Source organism: Amblyomma americanum, chromosome 9 (genome assembly GCF_052857255.1).
Source record: "Amblyomma americanum isolate KBUSLIRL-KWMA chromosome 9, ASM5285725v1, whole genome shotgun sequence".
Classification (NCBI taxonomy): Eukaryota; Metazoa; Arthropoda; class Arachnida; order Ixodida; family Ixodidae; genus Amblyomma; species Amblyomma americanum.
The window spans coordinates 99,647,318-99,671,846 of record NC_135505.1 but is presented as its reverse complement, the minus strand read 5'-3'; the positions used below and the strand labels follow the sequence as shown (position 1 = coordinate 99,671,846).

At 47.0% G+C, this 24,529-nt stretch overlaps 1 protein-coding gene and 1 long non-coding RNA gene across 4 annotated transcripts in view; both read right to left on the bottom strand.

Moving 5' to 3' along the window:
• LOC144105643 (uncharacterized) overlaps positions 1–24,529 on the bottom strand; it is a 76,015-nt gene that overhangs the window by 30,544 nt on the left and 20,942 nt on the right. The window lies entirely within an intron of this gene.
• LOC144105220 (uncharacterized) lies at positions 17–24,529 on the bottom strand. Of its 3 annotated transcripts, XM_077638366.1 has the most exons (6): positions 24,237–24,529; positions 20,938–21,098; positions 20,733–20,827; positions 12,190–12,279; positions 5,737–5,840; positions 5,283–5,540 (listed from the first exon to the last, which is right to left on the bottom strand). In XM_077638366.1, the coding sequence occupies exons 1-6, from the start codon at positions 24,336–24,338 to the stop codon at positions 5,508–5,510; spliced, it is 585 nt and encodes a 194-aa protein (XP_077494492.1). In that variant the 5' UTR covers positions 24,339–24,529; the 3' UTR covers positions 5,283–5,507. The 3 variants fall into 3 exon arrangements, with proteins under 3 accessions (XP_077494493.1, XP_077494492.1, XP_077494491.1); XM_077638367.1 differs by lacking the exons at positions 5,283–5,540; positions 5,737–5,840 and adding an exon at positions 17–86 and having other exon boundaries at positions 24,237–24,524; XM_077638365.1 differs by lacking the exon at positions 5,737–5,840 and having other exon boundaries at positions 24,237–24,528.

Below are 24,529 nucleotides of genomic sequence, written 5' to 3'. Positions count from 1 at the left end.
ACTGCAGCGAATTAGAAAAGAACTAGTGGTGCAAAGAACGTAGGCACCTCGTAGCATCTACTTCCAGTCTTGATACACTTGGTGCTCTGGAAAATAGGCGGATGTCATCAGCGTAGATAACTAAAGTTGTGTTAGGGTCAATGTTTACAATATCATTTTGTAGAGATCAAAAAGTAGCGGCCCGAGTATGCTACACTAGAGTACGCCAGCAGAAATACGCTTTGGAGTCAGAGTGTTAGCAATTACAACCTGCTGAAAATGGGCCGAGAAATATGATTTAATTATACTATAAAAATAAACCGCGAAAATTATGTGTCTAGATTTGGCAATAAAACTTCTTGATTAACGCGAATGAACGCCTTCCAAAAATCTACAAAAAGGCCAACAGGTAGCTCTTTGTGTTCAAAAGAATCTAAAATCAGCTCCTTCTGTGTGAAAAGGGTAGTCTCAGAGGATAGCAAATTCCTGAATCCATGCTGACTGGGTGTGATCAGCTTATGCTTCTCGCAAAAACCTAGAATCGTGTTATGTAATAGAAGGAGCCGAGTCGGCTTTGAAACGTTGGGTTAAAATTAAAATTTTTGGTTGGAGATGTGCAGTTTATTATAAGTCTTCCAACCCAATCAGACAGGCAAATCTGTCAAAATGTTTAGTTTTCAATGTAATAGCTTTTTTAAACATTTGGAAAAGAAGGGAAGTATATATATTGTACGGTAATTGGATAGATTGGTAGCATACCCTCGCAGTTTGCATGATACTGGGAAAGATACCCTGGGTGAAACAGAAGAGGAAGGCATGGTCCAAGATAGGGCGAAGTACATCAATTACATGTTTCAACGGCTGCATCTGCAAACCATCCACCTCCTTCGACTTGCTATATTTAAGGCCATTAAAGCATTGCTTGATCTCGTTTTGGTCTGTTGGAGCCAGGAAAGCAGGAAATGAGTTTACTGCCCAATATATGTCATGCAAGTAGGGTCATGATCAGTATGTGCTAACAGACACAAAGAAATGGTTAAAAGAACCAGGCAGCCTTTTGCTTATAACTTCTCATCATCTATCATCACTGCCAGCTCATTAATGTTTTTGGATGCGCTGCGCTGCCGCTATGTTTTGTGCTGTGCCCTTTGAGAGGTATTTTCTTCCCCCTGGAATAAAACAGCCCTAAAATACTGCCTGGCGGGATTACGTCTCCTGGACCCCGTTTTCGGCATGGTGTGAACTTGAATCGAAAGAATAGTATTTTTGTCCAGAGGAAACGGCTTCAGAAAATTTAGATTATATATTATTTGTAGAGAGTCAAGGCTGAATGCAAAAAAAAGGCTTGGAATTTTTTTACAGCATTTTGTCGTTTCCTATTCAAATTCGAAGTGCATATTAGCTACGCCTATTTATGTTCAACGCCTTTATTCCAGTCTGTCTTTTGTTGGTAACAAGCTATGACAAAGAGAGTCTAAAAAATTTGACCACTAATGAGCGATTGTCCTCTCGGCCAATGCACTCGCAGACGCATAACAAATGGCTGCGTGAACCTTGCTATGTAGTGGCGATGCGTTGACTTTTTAAGTGACTTAGACGTGGTCATCCCAATGGAGACCGTCGATAACAGGTGGACTTTTTCTGCTGCGGACAGCATCTCGGATTGCACGGACAGCATCAAACGACCAAACCTTCAGCACTTCCACTGACGGGAACGCGCGAAAACCAAGAGTCGTCATCCCGTACACTCATACGGTTGCGCACAGTGTAAAAAAGATTGCGAAAGGTGCCGCGTCTGGGTGCTGTTTCCTGCACATTAGAAATCCATGTCGATGTGTGCAAACGTCAACAACGATAGAGCGGAGCGCATGTGTGGCATGATGAATTAAAGCCCGTGCACGTCATGCGAAGTCGCGTGGTTGATAAGTTTCTCTGCCGTGCGGGAAAGTGTACATGGGGCCGACAGGTAGGTGCTTTCATGAACGTGCCAAGGAAAATTCAAGGTCTTTCAAGAACATTTCTGGGAGAAACCTGCCGCAGCATTGTGAACAATGTGGACCGAAAGGATGAACTCAACCTCTTCGTGAGTCTCTTTTCGTGGCAAGAAAAAAGGAAGAACTAACTAGAGAAGTTTTGGAAGCAGTGGGTATCGTTAGTTACAAGGGTTCCTGCATCAGCCCCACGTGGCTCGCACTTACTGATAAGTAAGTCACTTATCTTAGGCAATTTCAGTGTACACTGTTTTAGCCTTTTACCTTACTTTTGGTCTGGACGTTTACACCACGTTTTTGTTGTTTTGTATAATTTTCACTTTTCATGGTCTTTTACTCTACCGACGTGACTATTTCTGTTCGCTCGCCATTGCGCAGCATACCTTCCCCTCTGTCTGCTCCTCCTCCTCATTTCACTATATATGTGCTCGTCCGCTTGAATAAACGCTCAGTTGTTAGTCAGCCTCGTGTATGCGTTCCTTCCTGCGTGGCGGCCGTTTGTTGACTGTTGTCTTCCAGTAGTGCAATGTGTTTTGAAGAGAAGTAGAGGAAAATTCAGTACTGGCCCGGAGAGGTGGTGGTACCGGGCTCCATGTCAGCATCAGGAACGCTTTTTTTCTCAAGTAGATTCAAATGAGTAACTGCTCTTTATTTATTTCTTCGTAGAGAAATGGTAGGTAGCTGGGTTTCTTGCAAACAGAGAAAAAGAGTGGGGGGCGCCTCAGTGAGCTTATCAAAGTTTCGACAAGAGTATTTTGTGCAGAAAACAAGACCGAGACTCCACACCTTGCGGTAATCTTTTTAGCATTGTGCGCAAGCACATGAGAGTACGTAATGACGACTCTTAAATTTTGCGCGTTCCCGTCGGTGAAAGGGCTTGAGGTTCGGCCGTTCGAAACACCTTTGTAGCGCCGCAGTAATGTTTCAAGCACTGCAGATAAGGCAATCGCAAGAAAACCAGATTAGTTTGGTCTGGCTCTCTGTGTGGCGAAGCTAGGGCCCGTATGGTGTTCACAAGAAGGTTCCAGCGAAGAAGAAACTGCCGCCGTGATCACCCATCGCTTGTCGACCGTCGAGTGGCAAGAGTCGTATCGCAGGGACTTATATTTTGGCACGATGCTAGCACTTCCAACAGGCGTGGAGAGTACTGAAATTGAGCACTAGCTCCAAGAAGCGGATGCTCCGACCCTCCGCTGATGTTATGTGACATTAGTCACGTGTCATATTAAAAACATGGTATTGGTGACATTCCGCGCACGCTGTCTTGACCTGGCATTCACGTCGGAACTTTCGCACATTCGCAAAACTTCGCTACGCAATGCACGTGCTACATGGAGCTGCTTTTGCCAACTTGTGACGTAATATACATAGTTACTTCGGCAGTATAGTAGCCATGTCCTGCGTGATGAATGATACTTGGCTCATCTTGTCAATGTTCTTCGTCTGGGAAACCAGCCGAATTCACTGACCCTTTTGAGGAAGTAGTGCGAGTAGCCGTATTCCTTTTTTGCACTCAAAACATTTATAGTAACGTTTTTAACGGTCAACTAAGTGACAGGGCGGAGTCTGTTTTCTGTTAGCGTCAGGGATTCACCTGACCGCAAAGCTACAGGCAGTGCCGGCGGTTGAAGTGTGGAGCGGGTGGCTTGGCCTTTACGTTGCGGAATCATAAATATGCCAATGGTGAACTTTGACATTGGGCAGTTTTTTGACTAGACCCGGTTTTGAGGCTATTGTACTCCAAATGCGCTCTATATTTAACGTTGAGTAGTAGGCTATAGTTGTGGAGCTTCTCGCGTTCTTTTGAAATACATGGCTATTGATTACAAGACGCTGAAACCATTTCGACCGCATGAAAACGCCCTTTTATATAGTTGCGCTCCCTTTATGCCTCGTGGGTGGGAACAATCTGGATAGACGACTAAGCGTAACAGGCTGCATATCGAAATATCTTCAATTCTGCAAGGACCATAAATTAGAAGTTATAATGTACGTTGCTGTAGAAAGCGCAGCCGAACTGAAGGTCACTGGTAATTATCATGAGAGTAAAGAACCCGTATGCTTGCATGCCGCGCGCTTGATACTTATAGATCAACACAGATTTTGCAAATTGTCGGCCACATCATGTGCATCGACGGGGTGTGAAGGCGCGTCTCGGCTGTTCCTCTGAGCGCTTCGCCGGTTGCTTCGGCAGTACCATCTCAGTGGCAACTGCCCGAGTGAGCGTCCCACAAGCGATTGCCCATTAGGTAATCTAACACGCTCGTTTTGGTATCTCACTGGTCACTGCGCGCTCGCGCGTAGCCGCAGAGAAAGAAAGCGGCACGGGAGAAGAAGCATCGCAGTTGTTGTCTTTGCGATTTTTGTGCTGTTCATCGTAGGTTGGAGTCGATTGCATCGCGGGCTTGGAATCTGTCAAACAGGCACGCAGCCGCACTCGCTTCGTGAGCAGTACAGCTCTGCTGACGATTACAGTTTTGACGATTGCGCCGCGCCTTTGCTGTGACATATTTTCTTCGGAGGCGGCATACAAAGAGAGTAAGCCCATGCACTGTCTGCGCTTCCTAATATTCTCCTACTTTCGTGGTAGGAAGGATGCATATTGGGAAGCGCAGGCAGTGGGTTAAACCCAACACTTTAAATTAGCTGGACAGCTGCTACCGCCACCCCAAAAAAGTTTCACCAAAACTGTAGAGGTTTGATGGAGACAACTCGAAACCAATACTCCCACAAACTCGGTAAGAATGCACCATATAAACCTAGACCAAATTCGAACCCGATTGCTCACAATGTGGCTAGATAGCCACGATCGAACACATTTTTTGGAACGTCCCTGCAGACCCACCTCCCGAAGAATTCCTGAAGCTTGTAGGCTCCGCAGAAGTGGAAGAACCTTGCTAGCCAGCTCTTATCCGGTATTAGTACGGGTCACAGCACGAGCCCAAGAGGTCACCTTCGCGCACTGATGAGGGCCATATGATGGGGTCGACAGAACCCATCACTCCTAGTACCGATATTAAAGTTTTTTGTCCGACTGTTTGCCTGCGCCTCCCGCCTAGCTCAAGGCAAAAGTGAGGCGGCCATACTTGTCTGTTCTACCAATTGAGATATCCACCTGTAGTGGAAATCATTTTTCGCTCAATAATATGCTAATGCAATCAGCTTATATTTACCCATAAAAGAGAGGACAACTTGATAACACAATAAAAATTCTACTGTGGCGGCGCGGTCTTCTTATAGGTTTGCATGGTTTACAGTAATGAGGCGTGCACTCAGGGAATAAGCGACTACAGGAAGATAAGGAGGCTCATATTCTGAGCAGCTAAGTTTCCCGACAAGAAATGATGCTGCTACTCGCATTTTTTATTTCTTGTGCATAATTTCTCTAGGCAACATTATGCGCTCTGTGCAACGCTTCAGCTCTCCTTTGCACGATGTGTGGAATCCTATACATGCAGATGGGGTAGTATATTATCTTATTACTGGCTCTGCAGTTCTCCGTGTAGACGCGGTTACAATCTTCTGGAATATGCGTATTCACTGTGCTTGCTGTCTGGAGAAGCCGGCAAGCTGTTTATGGAAAGACAAAATAAAGTTAATGTTTGGGTCTAAGTAAATTTCTCCCCGTAAACAATCGTTCACACCTTATTCAATAACCACCATAATATTGGGTGTGCATATAAGCATCCCTAATATGCACATGGTATATCACATGCGCCGTACTGGAGGGCTTCGGATTAATTTCGACCAACTGTGATCGTCTTACGTGAACTTGCAATTCACAGCGCACTGTCATGTTAGAGCGTAGCCGTTGGGCGTCTGATCCTGGAATGTGCGTCATCGTCTTTGTCATCGGCCTAACCGGCCGAGCTACACCGAAAGGAAAAGCACGGCGAATGCTTAAAGCAGGGCCTTAACAAAGGAAGGGTTAGAATGAAATGGCGGATGAGGAGGTAGCGGACGAAGAGAGAAAGGCGAAAGCGCAAGGTCGAAAGATTAGGATTCGCTGCAACCACCTGCGCTAATCCGGCTGAGGTTGATCCGGTAGCGGTCGGATTCCCCGCCATCCTCTACGTTACCTGCCTCTCTGTCTGTTACTGCCAGGAAGAAAGAAAGGAAAGTGCACAAGCCTGCTCACTGGCTCAAGCCGAGCCACAATCGCCACCACGTGCAGATAGAAGGAGAGTTAAAGATTGGATAGAAAGACAGGATAGTAAAGACGCGCTAAAGACAATGCCGATCCCGGAGGTAGTGCAATACCGGGCCAAACGGTGGCGTGAGTGAAGCATCCTTCAAACTCTCCGCCGCATTTCCAAAAATAAGTCCAACTTGAACCCGTAACAGATACCCCACGGGTCCGGACAATCGCTCTACGTTACCTCCAGCACACAATGCAGGGTTCAAGAGACGACGCACTACTTTGACCATGTGACAAGATTCATTGCTCAGAGACTGTGGGCCACTGTAATGTCGTACGTGTATCTGGCTTATTATTTTCGAATAAGCGCAGAATCTGCCACAAAACTACTAGTCTATCTAGATACAGCTGTCAGCCAGCACAAACATAGCATATATAAGGACAGTCTCTGGACTCTGTGCCGCTAACCCTGGGAACTGGCCGGGGCGACTGAATGTGAGGGCCACCAGCGTCTTGGCACGCTCCAAACTAAGACGAGTGCGCTGTAGCTTCGGCTTTTCTCCTTGAAGCAATGAGACACGTTGCGAGGTGTCCTCACGGGACGCCTCAACCGGATAAGGGCTGCACCGGGCCGCACTATAATACTGACTAGAATAATGCAATGCAGCAGTTTAGATGCCTTCTATGACAAAGCGGCAATGCTTTGTATTGTATTCTTCAGAGGACCCTAAGCGTCGTCGCAGTTTTCTGCCTCAATATCTCCCTAAAATTAACCTTCGCTGATATTTCGCATTAGGAAGCGCCTTAACTGTCCGTCAAGTTTATGGCGTATCACCTCCATTAAACTTATAAGAGGCGGAAGGGATTTGGTGTTCTGGATTTGTGATCAGGCAATCCTAGGGCTGTCGCATTACATCTGCTATCTGTGCAAACATTTTATTCCTGTCACCTCGCACTCATTGGCTTATTATCCTTGCGCCTGACACACTGCGATGAGTGCTGATAAAGAAGGTGGCAGTGCTGTGTTCAAGAAAAGAACCATACTGGGGCAGCAGGCGAACTACGTAGACATTGAGTCTGCGCGGCGTTTTCATAGCAATGTAGATGATGTCTTCTTTAAATTTCAATTAGCCGGTGTCCGCTATGCTCTCATTTTATAAAGAAAATGTTACGCACTCGTAATAAACAATTCCGTTTTTGACCCCTTATTTTCACCCATGTTCAGACACTGCCTTTTTAATAACGATACACAAGAGCCTCACAAAATTGAAATAAACGGCGGTATGACTCCAAAATCACTCATTATGGGATTTACGAAGGTCGCAAAACCGAAACCTTCCCTCATATTTAGAGAGTAAATCATCCTTCATCATTCATCATTTATTGATCCCTTAAGGACCCTTCACAGTGTATTACATAAGGGGGGGGGGCGACGTACGTAGGAGAATACAAGAAAAAGTCCGAAGAGGTTGAAAAAACAAAACAAATATAGTAAAACATATATATATATATATATATATATATATATATATATATATATATATATATATATATATATATATATATATATAAATATACAATGAGAGCAATTAACAAATAACAGTAGAAATAATTATTCCGAGAAACTAAGTGAGGGTTATATACAAAGTTCGCGAAAGCGTTCATTTGTCGCAAATATGCCAAGGAGGCTGCTCAGTCTCCGACGCGTCCGGAACTCTTAATGCTGATTGGCCTTCTAATCATGAATCTCCATCGAGGTACCAATCAGATCTGCCCCCCTCTTGCAATGGGGGCATTGTCTGCCTGTCTGTCTGCCTGCGTATGCGCTCTCTTGCGCGCGTGCACAAGAGTGCAAATTTATTCGGGTGTGCAGGATTTTAATGTAAAGCATTTTTTGTCTCATGAGTGGCGTTTACAGGACCTGTCAACAGAGCGTGTCTGCGGAGCGTGTCATCAGAGCGTGGCCCAGACAAAATGACCGTTCTTAAAATAAATTGGCCGAAATTGCGGTTCCAAAACAGGGCCTCTGTGTGCCATGGGTAAATTGTACTAGAAGGGGCAGTGGGCTTACTCTCCAGCCAAGCTCCCACTGGCGGGCGCGCCGGAAATGTCAACGATTTTTGCTTCACGCACGTGCTCCAATATGGTCGACACGGCCCGCTACAGTGAAGTTGACATCAGCGCCGCGCCGCGGCCTTTCGGCATAAAAACGCTAATGAATTTCTTTGCAGATCATGTACGGAGCGTCCGTCAGCCGTTTCCCCCATAAAAGTAGGTTCAGGAATTAAAGCAGCGCGTACATATATGTGAGCGACCGTGCAGCGCCGACCAGCACGAAGCTACAGTGAAGTTGCTGGTGGCGCCACCTTTCGTGCTTGACATGAACGGCATCACGGAACGACGGGCAGTGAGCCCACTGCCCTCTTCTAGTACACTTTACCATGGGGGCGCGCAACGCATGCACCATGGAGGGTTGGTTCAAGCTTGTTAGAAGGGAATGAAGGGAACGCGTTGTGGTGTGTACGACGGTAGAGTGTGTTGGGGATGTGTACTGATGTCAGACAACGATGACGTGCAAATGAAAAGTTGCTCACGTCATTCAATGGTCACATGATAAGAGTGGCGTGACAACAATGACGCAAAAAAGTTGCCAATGCAGTCCAACGGTCACGCGATAAGTGCCACGTGACAAGGTTGACTTGCAAAAAAAAGTTGCTGACGTTCAAACGCTTCCTTTCGCATTTCTCCGGTGCAGCAGACTGCAGTGTGCTCAGCAATTTTAAACTCTAAATCTAGCCTCGGTCAATGCGGCCAAGCAGGTTGTGGACGGATGTGCAGGCTCCTGTGGAGAGTTGCATGGGCTGTTGGGCTGACATCTGCGGCCTCAGGTGATTGCAGATGTTAGGGGCAATTTCTGGCACCGAGCGCGCTTAGAAAGTACTTGAAGGATACTCCCACAGAAGGGTGCGCCGGTGCTCCGGTCCCATTGCGGGATGCTTTGTGTGTTGCTCTCGGACCCTAGGGGGCGAAGAACCGTACGAATTCATATTTGAACAGCGCAATAAAACAACGGGACACAACGAAGAAAGGACACCACAAGCGCTGACTCGCAACTAGATTTTTAATTCACGTCCAAGCATCTTAAATACTAAAAACGCCAACCACAAACAAGAGGGAAAAAACCAAAAGAAAAACAACACAAAGCTGCTAATCATGCCCACAAAGGTGACAATCAGCACGAGCGCGAGACTACACATCTTGGCCGGATAAAAACATCATCTCTTTATCAGTTAGTGTGACAGAAGGATCACTAATGCAGCTATCTGGTTCCAAGCGGATGTGAAAAGCCTCCAAAATTTCCCGCGTTAGGCTGTCATTATGTTTTCCTAGGATGACGGTGTAAGACAACAGAGGGGTGCAAGTACCTTCTCTCCAGTGGCGGGCAAGGTTACAAGAAGACCCATTATCTCGGGACCTGTGGTGCTCACTACGACGAGCGTTGATGCAACGTCCTGTCAGGCCAATATAACTCAACCCGCAAGTGCACGGAATTCTGTAGACAACCCCCACATTACAGGGCACAAAAGGGCTCTTATGGTTGGTCTGACAACCCCCAGTCTTTTTCTTCGCGGTTGTTGCCTTAGCCTTTTCTTCCACCTGCCTGCAAACACCTCCAAGTTTTTTAGGCGACGTGCTGGAAGAACACCTAGCAACTCTCACGTTGGGACGGAAGTTTGCATATGAGCCACGGTTGAAAGCTACCGAGACACTTGCCTTGTCAAAGAAAATATCCCGGTTGGCTAGCAAAGATAGTCAGTTTCAATGAATCTCGGAATGTGTCGAAGTTATCGAAAAAACAAAAGAGAAACCACGGAATTACCACCGCATGAAAAAGCTCGTTCACTTTGCTGCATCTAGTGGTCTCAGGATAATGGTCGCCGACAAGGAAGGGTGCTTCGTCGTTCTCCCTGCTGGCACCTTTGAAGAAAAAGCGCATCAAGCCTTAACGAAAAACTTCAAGTCCGTAACTTTCAGAGCTAACAAAGTCAAGGCAAGTGCCCTTCGCCTTTTGGAAGAGAACAACTTGCAACGCCTCGCGGCTTCTGTTAAGAGCGCAAAAGGATCGCACCTTCAGGTTTTCTTTTCTGCAAAGACGCATAAGGACTAAGTTCCCTTCAGATATATCGTGTCTGAGCACGGCACTTGGCAGTTCTTCGTGTCTAGCTATCTTCAAAAGCATTTGTCGTGTTTGATAATTGAGGATCTTTTTCACATCTCTAATTCCGGTGCTATGGTTGACTTCCTAAAATCCAATAACCCGGGAAGGTGTGATGCTTTCAGCATTGATGTGCAAGACCTATATTATTCTCTACCTCATGCTGACCTCATGAAAAGTGTAAAAATGTGCATCGCTGATTACAACAATGAAACTGATTCTATTGCTAGATGTGGTGTGTTCCTTGAGAGCTTCTTAGAGATTCTGTCTTTGTACCTCCGTTCAACTGTCATTGAATGGAAAGGGAAATCGTTTGCGCAGAATGATGGAGTGTGCATAGGATCTAAAGTAGCACCTGTGTTAGCCAATATCTTCCTTGCCAGGCTAGACAGATCCATAGACAGGAGATGTGACGGGTTGGTTCTGAGGATTTTTCGGTATGTAGATGATTATATTGTTTTTGTTAAGAAGGGTTACTTGACGCGTAGCGTGGTAGATGTACTGAAGGTTTTCAGAGAATGCGCGATGGGACTAACTTTCACGACTGAACTTCCTAAACAAGATGTACTTCAATTTCTGGACTTAAGGCTGTTGTTGGAAGAGCGTCATGTGTGTTGGGAATATTTCCCTCGCTCTACCAAGTCTTTTCTAAATTACCAATCAAGCCACACAAAACTGGTAAAAAATGGCATTGTTTTTTCTAGCCTGAAATCTGCCATGAACAAGTCATGTCTTGAAAGAATCAATGAAAGTATTTTGCGTCAAGTTGGCCGAATAAAATCTAGCGGTTACCCTTCTCATGTGATTTCCAGGGAATGCGATAAGCTTCATAGATGGATCAAGAGCGGGGATAAGCCAAAAAGGGAAAAAAAGAAGTTTGTGGTGGTGCCTTACACGCATGGTGTGGGACATGGTTTGAAGAATGTTGCGGCGAGATACGATATTGATGTGGTCTTTTCAGCGCCTAAAAAACTTAGAGGTGTTTGCAGGCAGGTGGAAGAGAAGGCTAAGGCAACAACCGCGAAGAAAAAGACTGGGGGTTGTCAGACCAACCATAAGAGCCCTTTTGTGCCCTGTAATGGGGGGGTTGTCTACAGGATTCCTTGCACTTGCGGGTTGAGTTATATTTGCCAGAGAGGACGTTGCATCAACGCTCGTCTTAGTGAGCACCACAGGTTCCGAGATAATGGGTCTTCTTGTAACCTTGCCCGCCACTGGAGAGACGGTACTTGCACTCCTCTGTTGTCTAACACCGTCATCCTAGGAAAACATAATGACAGCCAAACACGGGAAATTTTGGAGGCTTTTCACATCCGCTTGGAACCTGATAGCTGCATTAGTGATCCTTCTGTCACACTGACTGATAAAGAGATGATGTTTTTATCCGGCCAAGATGTGTAGTCTCGCGCTCGTGCTGATTGTCACCTTTGTGAGCATGATTAGCAGCTTTGTGTCGTTTTTCTTTTGGTTTTTTCCCTCTTGTTTGTGTTTGTCGTTCTTAGTATTTAAGATGCTTGGACGTGAATTAAAAATCTAGTTGCGAGTCAGCGCTTGTGATGTCCTTTCTTCGTTGTGTCCCGTTGTTTTATTGCGCTGTTCAAATATGAATCAATACCAACTCGCCCAGTTCGCAGCTTTAATGAACCGTACGAAGCAGCCACCGATAGGAGCACGTGCGTGTCCCTACCGTATTCTCAGAGCATGGCTGCACGAAGGCTAGGGTACCCTGTATATACCGGATGTCATCGTAAAAAAATAGCTACTTCGACTGCTGCAGCATGCAGGCATATCTGTTTTTGTATAGCTGCTGGAAAAACTTGATATATAAGTTATTCACGTACGAAGCTTTATAGGAGCATGCTTACCTCTTACACAGAATGGGCCAAAAGAAACGAGAATGAAGCAGCCGTTACGTAGATCTGCGTACATTATCTTGTACGAACACGACGTGCCATCTGAATAGTGCAAAATGTGAAGAAGAAATGTAATGCCTTGAGATCTGTGCAGGACTTAAACTTTCATAATTTTTCTTTGGTTTCTAAAACTCTTAAACCATGCCACGTCAGTAATTTTACGTTTTCAGTGGCGAGGTTTCTGCAGGAATAGCTTCGGACTATAGGGGCACTTAATAAGATCTCTACATGATAATGAAAAAATAGGTACACGAATATTCAAATTTTTTGAATAAGGGATACTACATTATTCTATTCCATGCATCTAGGCATCAAGTAGTACAGAATAAAAAATTTTCGAAACGAACAGAATGCGATCAAAAGTTTTTTCATTGTATTCAAATGACTCCCAAGAGGTTCGGATCGGGCAAGACGTAGTTTTCTTCCACGGGTGTTTCTGAAACAGGGCCCAATCTGACGTTTGAAAGGACGCTGCCACGATTCGACGGCGTTTTCAGTTCCGCCAGAATGGTACATTCCGTTTGGTGGCGTTCATGGTGCTCAGATATATGGCCTCCAAGATTGGGTGACTTGAGAAGGCCCAGAAAGTTTCAGTGAACTCTACCTTCACGCGCGATATTGAGGCCACATATTGTAACTTTTGTTTTCCTCATCAACATAGATGTGGTGATAGTTTCGTCGCCGGCGTCGTCAGTCGTAAAATGGTACTTTTCTATTCGCAGCATATCACGACTACAGAATTATTATACCGACTTCGTACGGCTTCTGGACATGTCTATTGCATCTTTCGACCGCCCAGATTTACCTAAATCCATTAAAGCACCGCCGCTAGTGCTTCGTTGGCTCGCACCTATATCCCTTTCATGCTAATTATCGCACAACTAGAGATGATCATACAATTATTTGATTCCTGTTTGATTTGGTTTCTAGCTACACAATTCATATCTGATTCGATTACTGAAAAAGAGCCGTTTGCACATCCCTACAGCCAGAAGGTTGCCATGAGTGAAAGCCCCTGGCAGACAACGATTTCAAGCAGGAAGACTTGCCATCAAGGCACGATATATTTTACAATGGCACCCCTTTTGACGGTCTCGCTTTCAGCTTATTTTTACGCTCTTAGGTTTTGTAGCATTTCATAACTAAAAAGGAGGTGTGTGTATTCTGATTTCGTTCAAACGTTATAAATAAGCCCTTAAGAAAATAACTGTATGAGCATGATACTTAAATAGTAGATGTGCGCCAGGCAGATTCCCGTGAATTACGGTAATGGTGTCAGCCTTCTTGAAGTGGAACACTTGTCTTCTTCGCTATTAATGGCGTCCTGCTTTGACTTCGACATGTGAAATTCTTTGTGAGGTTGTGATGCAGCCCAAATCTTCATACGGACTCTGAAATCTATAAGGTGCTGTTTTGCTTAGGAGGAGCTTCTGCCGATAGGACTATGTTAGAGCACCGAGAGCATGACTTGATCCTCTCAAAACAGCCCTCAACGCGCAGTTCCAGGCACCTGTCGCTAACAAAAGGCACCTTAAAGGGAAGCTGAAAAGGTTTTCAAATCGCATGAAACGCTGTGGTTTGGAAGAATGGACCTTGAAAATCATGTGTGTAAATTTTTTCCCGATTCTATCCGCAAACAGTGCTGCAATAACTTTTTAAAAACCCGCCGCCGACACGCCCTCGTCGCTTCCGGAAGCGCCGGGTGGGGGGACGGCAGAGAGGGAGAACTGGCGGAAGTGACGCCATTCACGGAGAGTCGGACGGCCGTCCGGCTGCGCCTGCTTCTCTGCGGCCCGCGCTTTGGCGAACCACAGATCAACGAAACCTTCTGCCAGTGCCGTTTACTTTCTCTCGTTCGGGCGTTCCCTGTAATGCTTGAAGCCTGTATATAAACCAGTTTTGGCGTGGTACTTCTTTCGAACTGCGCTCAGCACACAGCTTGGCAGAATCCGTCGGTTGTTCTCCGTCAGCCTCTTCCACGTTAACCAGACAATCTGGTTGTACGCAACATGCCGAAACTGCCTGCACAACATATGTGCAGCAATATTTCTCTTTTCGTTATATTACTTTCTTACCTGTTTGTACACTGCCTTTTTCAGCTGGTTCACATCCATGCTGAGCTAAAGCCACTTTCAGCAATGTTTTACTGAGGAAAAAATCTTGAACTTTTTGAGCTCGTTACGCACTGTGTGCCTTTTTGCTTTTTCCTGATTGCTTGCACCTCGTGGCAGCGCAAGCAATTCTCTTAATCTTTCATCAGCGCGCAGCACATGCAGCTGCATCTAACTGAACAAAAAACCGATTATATAGGCCTAGTATACTTGAGCAAAGCAAACATTTGCATTCATGAGCTCTTGGTCATGGCTGACGATCGACAATGGGGCCAGAATTCATACAAATTTGTCCTTGAGTCAGAACGGCAAAGTGGTCGAGCAGCGGTACGCATATATCTGCCACAAGCAATTCTGCCGGTTATCTCAATACTCAACAGCAGCAATTATATCTCGCAGCACACTAGTTTTGATGAGCAGCACTGCGAGCTCTGAAACGCAGCCATAATTATTTTCAAAAGCGTGTTCAGCATGAAAAAAAAACAACGTACGGGGGTAAGTGCAAAAGTTTCATGGTTGAACAGTAGCCCGAACGTGTGACAGAAGGAAAGCGCACACGGGAGCTTCCTCCCAGCCGCCTTGTCTCTTCGCGCTGTAGTACAGCAGTGCACCCACTCCAACTCATGCAGTTTTGCATTCTTTTGTAGTTCTAAAATGCCTTCGGGCGTAATTAGGCAAGTAACCTTAAATAAATGAACAAACAAATGCTTTACCTCGCGCGACTCGTGTAAGCGTGCCGGTGATCTGATTTAGATCATGTTTACAGGCGTTACAAGAATTTGGTGGCCAGGCTTTTATGCAACAGCGGTACACAGAAACGTTTCGGCGCAATTTACTTTTTTTTTACTGCCACTTGCACCCACACAAAACACATGCACACGCATGCACCCGCGCAAAACATACGTATCAGTCGAGATTTGGTTTTCGTGTTACCCTGATAGGACGTGAAAGGCCCATACTGGGTTAACGAAATTTCCGGCTTGCAGGCGCCGCCATGCGGTCGCTTCTCTATTAGCTTCTTATCAGGCGGTTGCGCCAGTTTTCTGTTCAGTCTGTAGCTCTCAACGCTTTCGGAATAGTTTTGCGCGCGCAAGTCCAGATTCCGACAGTCCGGCGGTTCCATTGTTACCCGGAAGCAAAGAATATGGGAATGCGCTGACTACCCCGGAGTCGACGAAGATATTGATAGCAGAGAAAACTGGGAAGCTCTGCTGCGCAGCGAAGAACCCGCTCGGCAGAAACAAGCCAATCCGCCTGGCGGCTGATGCCGCGAAGAGATAGTCTCTTTGTTAGCCTTTAGTCACGGAGGCTCCGGCCCTCGCCCTCCAGGCCTGCGTGCCGGGGGCGGTGAGTAGTAAGGGGTCTCCATTTCGGGTCGAAATAAAAGCTGTCATTCACCCATCCATCAAGTCGAGATTTCCAACACGTGAACATGACGCGACTTGACTTTCGCTGCCGGCGCACTCCGCGGCGTCGTTGGTTCTGCCGTTTTCTGAAGCTGCTGATGGCTCGAATATGCATGGTGAAAGTCCAAACTGTTCAGCACTGCTTTAATTATCCATATTTCCAGAACGTAGTCCTTAAAAGCCCGCTGAAGCAACGCGCTACACAGCAACGCCGTCGGTGCCGGCCGGAGATCCCCGTGGATGACGTCACGATGGTCCCGACCAATCGCGGGCAAGAGCGGCGTTCGCTCGGCGCCCTGAGGCGATGGGTCGCGTTTTCTTCTAAAAAGAACTTTTTGCGTTTATTTCTGCTCTTTTTGAGTGCAATATGCTGTTTCAGTGGACTAAAAACTAAAAGATGACGTAGAGATCTCATTTTTTTCGAAAGTGCTTCACCTTCCCTTTAATATTCCTGGGACTGTGCGTCTGATACCGGCTCCTTGTGAACGAGTTATCATCAATGGCAGGTTGGTACACGCACGTGATAAAAGATGTTTCTTTCCAGTAGAGTAAAAAACTGATATAACGACTAGGTCTCGTTAGCGCGTGGTTAAGTGAGACATAATGTTGAGGAAGAGCATATGATAGAAACCGCGTATCTGTATAGTTCTATGGCGCAATTTTAGTATTCTCACATAGCCGTTTCTCCTCTAGGTGACCTCCTTAGACTGGTTCTCCAGAAGCGCAGCGCCATCTATGATCTGCGCCTTAGGTGGCGCGTTTCTCAGCAGCTGCAGCCGATGTATCGCGCTACAATCCTCTTAGCTCTCCTGAAACAGGTCCTCCTCCTTTTACAGTAATCATCCTCCGGTTGGGGATTTCTCCGCTGTCGCCACACGTTAACTAGCTTCTGAATGGTTACCACTTTAACCATCTTCTGGTTACGCCTTCCTGCACTATCGCCATACCCTGCTGCTTCAACGGCAAGCCCCCGCGTCCTTCGAAGGTAACTACCCTCCAGGTCGTTTCCGTGAAAACCACCCTCCGGTTCCGCCTTCTTATGACAATGTGGAGGTCGCCCAGGAAGGTGAGCGCTGTAGCATTTATTGAGGACTGCCGGGGAGGAGATAGCTGTCGAGCGGCGGCGTCCGGCCCTGGCCAAGGTTGGTTGGCTAGCCTCAAATAAAAATGGCACATACCCACTGCGGGGGAGTGGCCAAGACAAAGGCGTTTGATTGCTGGAAACAGGAGCGTTTTGTAGGTACAAGGAATAGTAATAGTACATAGTCTGACAGATTGGAAGACCAAAAACATATGGTCCTGGTAACATGAAGATCAAAACGGGACAATAGCTTAATGTGCATAATTGTATACAACGTCTGTAATGTTGCAGTTTCGAACTTACTGAGAGCGGAGGAGGAAACCTCAGAATGAGAGTCACTGCGATTCGGCCGGCCGCGCGGGTCGCTACAGGGCTCTCTCTCTAGACGAGTAGTCGCAGTGTGTCAAAACATCCATGCAGGGCATACGGGATCCGATGGCGAGGCTCAGGCGGGCGACCCTGGTTGTGGCGTTGCAGCCGAGATTTCGGGGGGCGTCGAAGGACGCTTAGGGGCAGGTGAAAAACGTGGGACCACCTGCTAAGTGGACCTAGTGCCGGAGTTTCTGGTGCAGCAGCTCCCGGCCGGCGCATGAGGTGCGGCGCCGGAGAGAGAGCCAAGTGTATCGGGGGTAGCTAGAGTCGTGCAACTGTTGCCGGTCTGAGCTGCCCGGTGACCAGACAGGCGGCTACGAAAGGCGCAGCGAGGTGCGTGGCGGGGAAATGGGTGTAGTGGACTTCATCAGGCTGCTGGGGCACGCGCACTGCCAGCCGTGGATTGATTGGCTTGAACATGGAGGCCGGCCGCACGAGTGGTGCCCTTGACACCGGCGCCGAGCCGTTCACGAAGGGGAACGCTGGTGAGGTAGCGGGAATCGGAGGTGGCTTCGGCACCACGACAGCAACCGGAGGCACGCCCGCCGGCGTGGTGAGCCTACACAGCTTGCTAGACGGCGGCTGATGAAGCTGCAGCGTGGTTGGAACCTGCACCTGCACTGGGTGAGGCCTTGTGTGATTGTTTGCGGCGGTCTCCCATTAAACCTTCGTTTGGCAACGGCCGAGCCACTGGTATCAAGCTTCTTTGAAGATTCGAACACCTGTGGGGAGCAAGAACGGCCCACATCAGTGGCCTCGTTTGACTTGAGGGCAGGCGCTGTCACTGGTTCAGGGTCCTTGTGAGGCAAAGTGGAGCAGGTGACAACCGCCATGCTTGGTACTGCTGTCACAAGTTTGGCCTTCTCATCCTACTTCTTGTGACTATTAGTGCGATGCGAACTTTTGAAGGAGCTGAAGTGTGGCTATCAGGCGGGGGGTTGACCGAGACCTCTCTAGGGTTTGCTGGCCGCAGCGTCAACATCGCTGCAGAGGCCTGATGAGGTGTTGGCCGTTGTGAAGAGGCAGACGGAGATGCCGAAAACAGCGACACGCATGCTGCTGCAGAGCGTGCCCTGTCGACAGGAGGCAGTGGCGACAATGTCAGTGTAGGGCGGTGTGGAGAGGAATGGGCGGTCGTGGTCACGGGCTTACACGAAGAAGCGCAAAGAGGCATGTCCAAAGGAGCTGAGAAGGTAGCTGTGGAAGCAGGACGTGCGGCATATCTTGTGTTGAGCTTACTTCGTGTGTTGTAGAGAGGGACGGCCAAGTCGGAGAAGCTGGACTGTAGGGGCGGGGAGGTGGCCAGGCGCTCCCGAGGCGGGCAGTGTTCCGACGAAGGCTGTGGGGGCGAGAGGGAGTCTGGTGCGGGGCCATTTGCAGATGGCGGTGAAATCGGGTGGGCAGCGTTGTAGAGCGGCAGCGGGACATTGCAGGTTCTGAAGTCCGCCAAGACGGCCGCGCGCAGCTCTTCGTATGGCTGGCAGCTCAAGGCAGGGCAGGCGAGTCGGCGTGGCAGGTCGGGCAGGAGTACATCGCAGAGGACTGTGTGTTTCAATGGCTGGATGGTGATGCCGCTGAGGTAGAGCGCAGCCTCGAACTGAGAAAACCAGCCGCCAAAGTTTTAAGGCAGGAACGCCGGAAGCGGCGGGCTGAAGGCTGGGTCCCGCCAGCCTGCCGTCCAGGAGCGCAGCTGAGGGAGAATGTCCGGTTCGAAGGGTCACCACAATGTGGAGGTCGCCCAGGAGGGCGACCACGGCCACATTTGTTGAGGGCTGCCCGAGAGGAGATATCTGTGCAGCGGCGGCGTCATAGTCCGGCCCTGGCTAAGGTCCTGAGCGTTCTCTCCAGCTTGCCGGCGACCCTTCATCGTTTTCGCCACTTCACCATTACCGGCCGCACGGGTGGCTGCACCATCAATACTTTCCGCCTTCCAGGGTAACCACCCTGGGGTTGGAGATTCCTTTGCTCTGGTTACACAATTCCTCTTCCGCAGTGACCACATTCCGCATAGTTCACTGGGCAACCACCCTCCGGTCACTCCTTCCTACGCTCTCGCCACACCCTCCTTCTACAGAAATCGGCTTCTGGTCGGTTCCCGTGGCGACCACCTTCCAGCTACACCTTCCTACATTCTTGCCATAAAGCGTTCGCTCATGGAAACTCTCCTCTATCTGCAAGGGTTTCTACCCTCGGGGTGGTTTCCGGGGCAACCACCGGCCGGTTGCGCCTTGTTACGCTCTCGCTATACCATACTCCTTCCACAATCACCGTCCTCCGGATGGCTATCCTTTCGCTCTACCAATGCCCTGCTCCATCCAAGATAACCCTCTCCGGATGGTTCCTGTGATAACCACTCACCGGTTACTCAATTCTCTACCCACGTTATACCTTACTTCTTGCACGGTAACCAAGGTCCGAGTGGTTCCAATGACAACTCATCCACCGTGTACACCGGCGGCTGTGACATGCTACAACTGACTGCTGCTACTACGACGCGAAATCCAGAAATGGGCACTGAACAGCTATCGCCATAAAAACAATAAACATCAAGCCTCTTTGACAGCTCCTGTGGCTGAGGAGGGGAACCTGCTATGTCATCACGGAGTACAACGAGCTCTGCATAGATCAACTGCGGACGGTCTTCCAGCTTTAGAACCGACGACGGCTCTGCACGCAATGCCAACGAGGTGATAGTTTGTGGGCATGGACACTACTCAGCGGTCGTGTACTGAGTGTAAAGATATTTGCCATTGTTTTGGATATTAAGAAATCCTTAAATGACTAGGTGATTTCGACAGTGAGAAGGTTCCTTGTGGACTCAGAGTTTCCAAGTGCCAGCATTCGCGTCGAGAATTAGTCCAAAGTGGGTTCTGTATGTTCCTTTTTGCCTCCGGTTTTTTTTTTTGGCCACAGGAGACTTAATCATATTTCCTCTTGTGCCTACACGTTTTATCAAGTTGAATATTGTTATCGGGACACGTTATCTCTCCTCCAAAATTTGTCCTTAACTATGAAATGAGCAATGCGTTAGCGACGTGTATGACGGTCTAAGCAACCCGCAAAATTTCCTGGTCGGTATTCCCGCTGCAGAGTTTAGTTTATTTTGCGCGCACGAGATCAGACAAAAAAAAACCTTTTGTGTTCAGCTCAAATCCACCTTTTTCCACCGTGGTCGGCGTTCCGTCCCTACTAAATGACAACAAACCACAGCTTGAGAGCTGATTTTACGCCTACACGCCTGGCTTTCGCTAAACGTCGTTCCGAATTCGTAAAAAATCGTTAGTGTTGACAACGCACCATACGTTTGCTTCACCTCGCGCCTCAGCTACTGTTTCTGTTTATGAGGGTCCTAAACAATCCGTGCCAATAATTACGCAACTCATGAGACGGAGACCACTTCCTCTTTCACAGGAATGAATAGATGCGTTCATTACACTCAGGCCACTTGTAAAGGTGCTTACAGTCAAAACGTCGCAGAAGCCGTTAAAATGGTTTTTAGAGTTGTACGTCAAAGTATATACTTACCAAGCGATGTATCATAAGTGATGGCATTATTATGTTGACGCACAGCAGTCCATGTGGGAGTTCGGCTGGTAGTAAGCGTTGTCACAAACGCCTTCCTGCGTGCAGAGCAGCGGATTGCAAAGTGTACGAGATATTCCTTAGCGGATTCTTGTTTGGAAAGATAGCAAAAGAAGAAAAGAAGTAATCGGAACTTTTCTGCACTCACATAGTTGTCGGTGCCCATAGAGGTGCGTAGTAAACAATGTATTCAAATGAGTTGCCACCAATGTAGCGCATCTTCATCATCGCCTGGCAGAGGGTTTTAGGAGCGCGGGGGAGGTTTCTGGTCTGTTTCGTCACAAAGAGCATGCCTTGAACGCTTGTAAACTGAAATTGAACGTTGGAAAGGATGCGAAAAAGTCCGCATCCTGCTCATTTGCATACTTCCTAGTGCATAGAGATAATACATTTACATACACCTGTGCCCTTTATCAGCTGACGCATTACTTATGCGATAAAGAGTTCTACAGTACAAGAGCTGTGCAAACATGAGCGATGCTTGAATGTAAGAATAGCAAATATCGATGTGGATTTAATGGGCAGTAAAATGTAGGAAATGGATCGAAAAACAAAATACACTTGATTGACTATTACTTCGACCGATAAAATTCACTGGATGTTTAGCAGAATCTGGTCGTCAGCATGGCCCTACTCAACCTGCAATGATATTGGTCGACACGGGTTCTGTGTTTTAGTGAAATCGGGACCACTCGCTTTAGAGCGGAAATTTAGTAGCTTTCCCTCTTGCAGGAGGATGAATCGGAGCCGCAGCCCGAATGAACACTATTCTTTGAACTCTATCACCTGAAGCATTCCCGCCAATCACAATGAATTAGGCATCGTTCTTTTTCTATGAGGACTGGAACCAGATAGTGTCTCACGAAATACGTTGAACAGTAGCATGTCGGGATCTCGTGATCGGCTGCTGCAGACGTAGTAGAGAGGAAAATTCTTCGTCCTTGAACATGCATCAGGCGGCAGACGAAGACTATTCAGCTTTAACAACATGGTTATGTTTATTGTTTGGTTTATGGGGCTTAACGTCCCAAAGCAACTAACGCTATGAAGGTGGCCGTAGTGAAGGACTCCAGAAATTTTGACCACCTGCACTTACCTGTATTTAATGTGCACTGACATTGCACAGTACACGGGCCTCTGGAATTTCACCTCCATCAAAATTCGACCACCGCGGCCAGGGTCGAACCCGCGTATTTCGCGTCAGCACTCAAGCGCCATAACCACTGGTCACCGCGACGGTCATAATAATGTGGTTATAGTAAAGAAAGGTTTCAACTGAACGCAGAGATCTAACTGCCACGAACAGGCGGTTTGCACTCATCATGTAAATGTGGAAGTGTGATTAGAGCATGATAAATCGTAGCGCAATGAAATAATCATCGCTCTAAATAGGAACACACCAAACAAGAAAATCGATCCAACTTCCACTGGAGAAGCCCTGCATTCGTTCCAAGCATTGCAGGCGACAACCATTTCTAAATATACCGGTGAAAAAACATCCAAGGCGCCAGTTACTGTTTATCGCAAGACTCAGCAACAGCTGTTGACGTGTTGCTATTCCATGATATGTCGAGGTAGAGAATATGAGAACTCCTTCACATCTGTAGAGTTTTAGAGGCGTTTTTTCAGTGTTCCACAAGTACTCGTTTTGCAAATAGCACTCCTCTCTAGTCCGCCGCTCTAGTCGCGTCGCGACACTGATGACCGTCTTCTTAGGCTCCGGAATAATTTCGACCACCTGGGGATCTTTAACGTGAAGTGACATCGCACAGCACAAGGGCGCCTTACCGTTTTTCCTCCATAAAAACGCAGCGGCCGCGGTCTGGTTCGAGCGCGGGAACTCCAGATCAGTACCCGAGCGCCCTAACCACTCAGCCACCGCGGCGGGTAAACCCTGAACTATAGTCACGGTATAGTTCAGGATTTGAAACGTTGTTAGGTAGGGCGTAGGCAGAATATATTCTTGAAGTCCGCAGCTGTTCTTTTGAAAAGCGCTCCAATAATAATAATGCGCTCAGGAAATATGTAGCTCAGTTCAGAGTGCCGAGTAATGCAGAGCAGTTATGATCTTGCCGAAAAATGGCCTAAGAGTTTTACCGAAAAAAACCTTACTACACAACCACCAACGGCAAATTCGCCTATATAACCAAACAGTAATAAAATATTCACGCGCTACCAATGCGAATGATGCGGATAGATAATGCGTTAGCAAGTGGGCTCCGATTTCGTGAATGCTTTAGTTTCACAAAGTGAATCCATTCACACCAACATTTTAATTTATTCGTTACCCTTTTGCCGTCGTTCAAATCTACCGCTGCTCACACGATACGCGGCAACAGTGAGAATCTGCAGCAGATGCACAGATATTGCAAGTCCTATTAAATGTATGCATAAAACAAATATAAAGCTGTGAGGCTTTCTCCCGAACAAAACTGCCTGAAGGAGAAAAAAACAGAAAAACCAGGGAATATAAAGTAATATACAAATTTTTCCGATTATAAAATTGCATATATGAACTGCTTTTCGGACAAAAGTTTTGAAAATTCGAAAATTATAAGGCATATTTATAAAAATATTGAAGGTAATAGATCATTATTCTGACATGCAGCAGAATATTCCTTTAAATGTGTTTCCATCGATCGCATCGAACAGTTAAGACAGCGAATGAAAAGCAATGGGTATGGTTTTGACGATTGCAAAAACATGAGCAGAAAAAAAATACAAGACTGCCGTCGGATATCTGAGGATATATTGATTATTACAGTGAAATCTTGAATTAGATCAAAAGTCGCATTCATAAACGGTTTCCCTTCAAAAATTCTTTTCTCCAGTATTGCTGGTTATGAGTAACACAGTGCAAAAATATGAGTTCATACATACATTATATACGACAGTTTGGAGTAGGACAACATCCACATAACCACACGCACGGGATGAGGGAATGTTTGTAAGCAGCTATGTTGAAATTATAATGATACTCTAGACATGCACCATACGCCAGGTGAACAGTCATAATGAATACGACCGCGCAGCCATCGACTAAACTGCCATACAAACTATGCCATGCAAATACTCTACTTTGCTCCGCAGGCAAGCTCGACGCGCAGTCGTGTGATATCTTCGGTTACTTAGCAGTGGTAGCGCCTTCTGGGGTCATAAATATATGTAAACACAGCCTTTCGTCATTTGGTAGGAAACTTCCGCTAACAGTCGTATAAGGGCACTAAGTTTGCGTTCCATCTAATTGCCAGCTGTTCCGTACTTCATTGTGAGCATGTGTCGCTAATATAGCTGCTTTATTACATATCTTGTATGCAATACTGGTCAATAATCACCTCTGGGTGAAGGCTTAGTGCAGTTTTCGAAAAAATTACGAAATTCCAAGGCAGCCATCCAACAAAAATGAAAGCATTGTGCAAAATCTGCGGAAACAGTTATTTTACTCACGTCGCTAGCGTGTTGGTGTGCCATGTACCGTGGATTATCTTCGTAGCGCACAACTGCTGTTGCGATTCGTACGACAGCTAACGTACAGATGACCCGAAACATTACCGTAAATGTATCTTCTAGGTTTAAACCTGATAGCAGCACTGGAATCTAGGACGCGACAGCTATGAGCTTGTGCACGAAGGTGTTCTTTATGTTGTTCTCCAGTAGAAGATGGAAAACGATGTGCGCTGATTCAGAGCGCGATCCGAAACTTTTGTTCATTTTTTTCCTCGCGTATTCCTGGAAGTAAC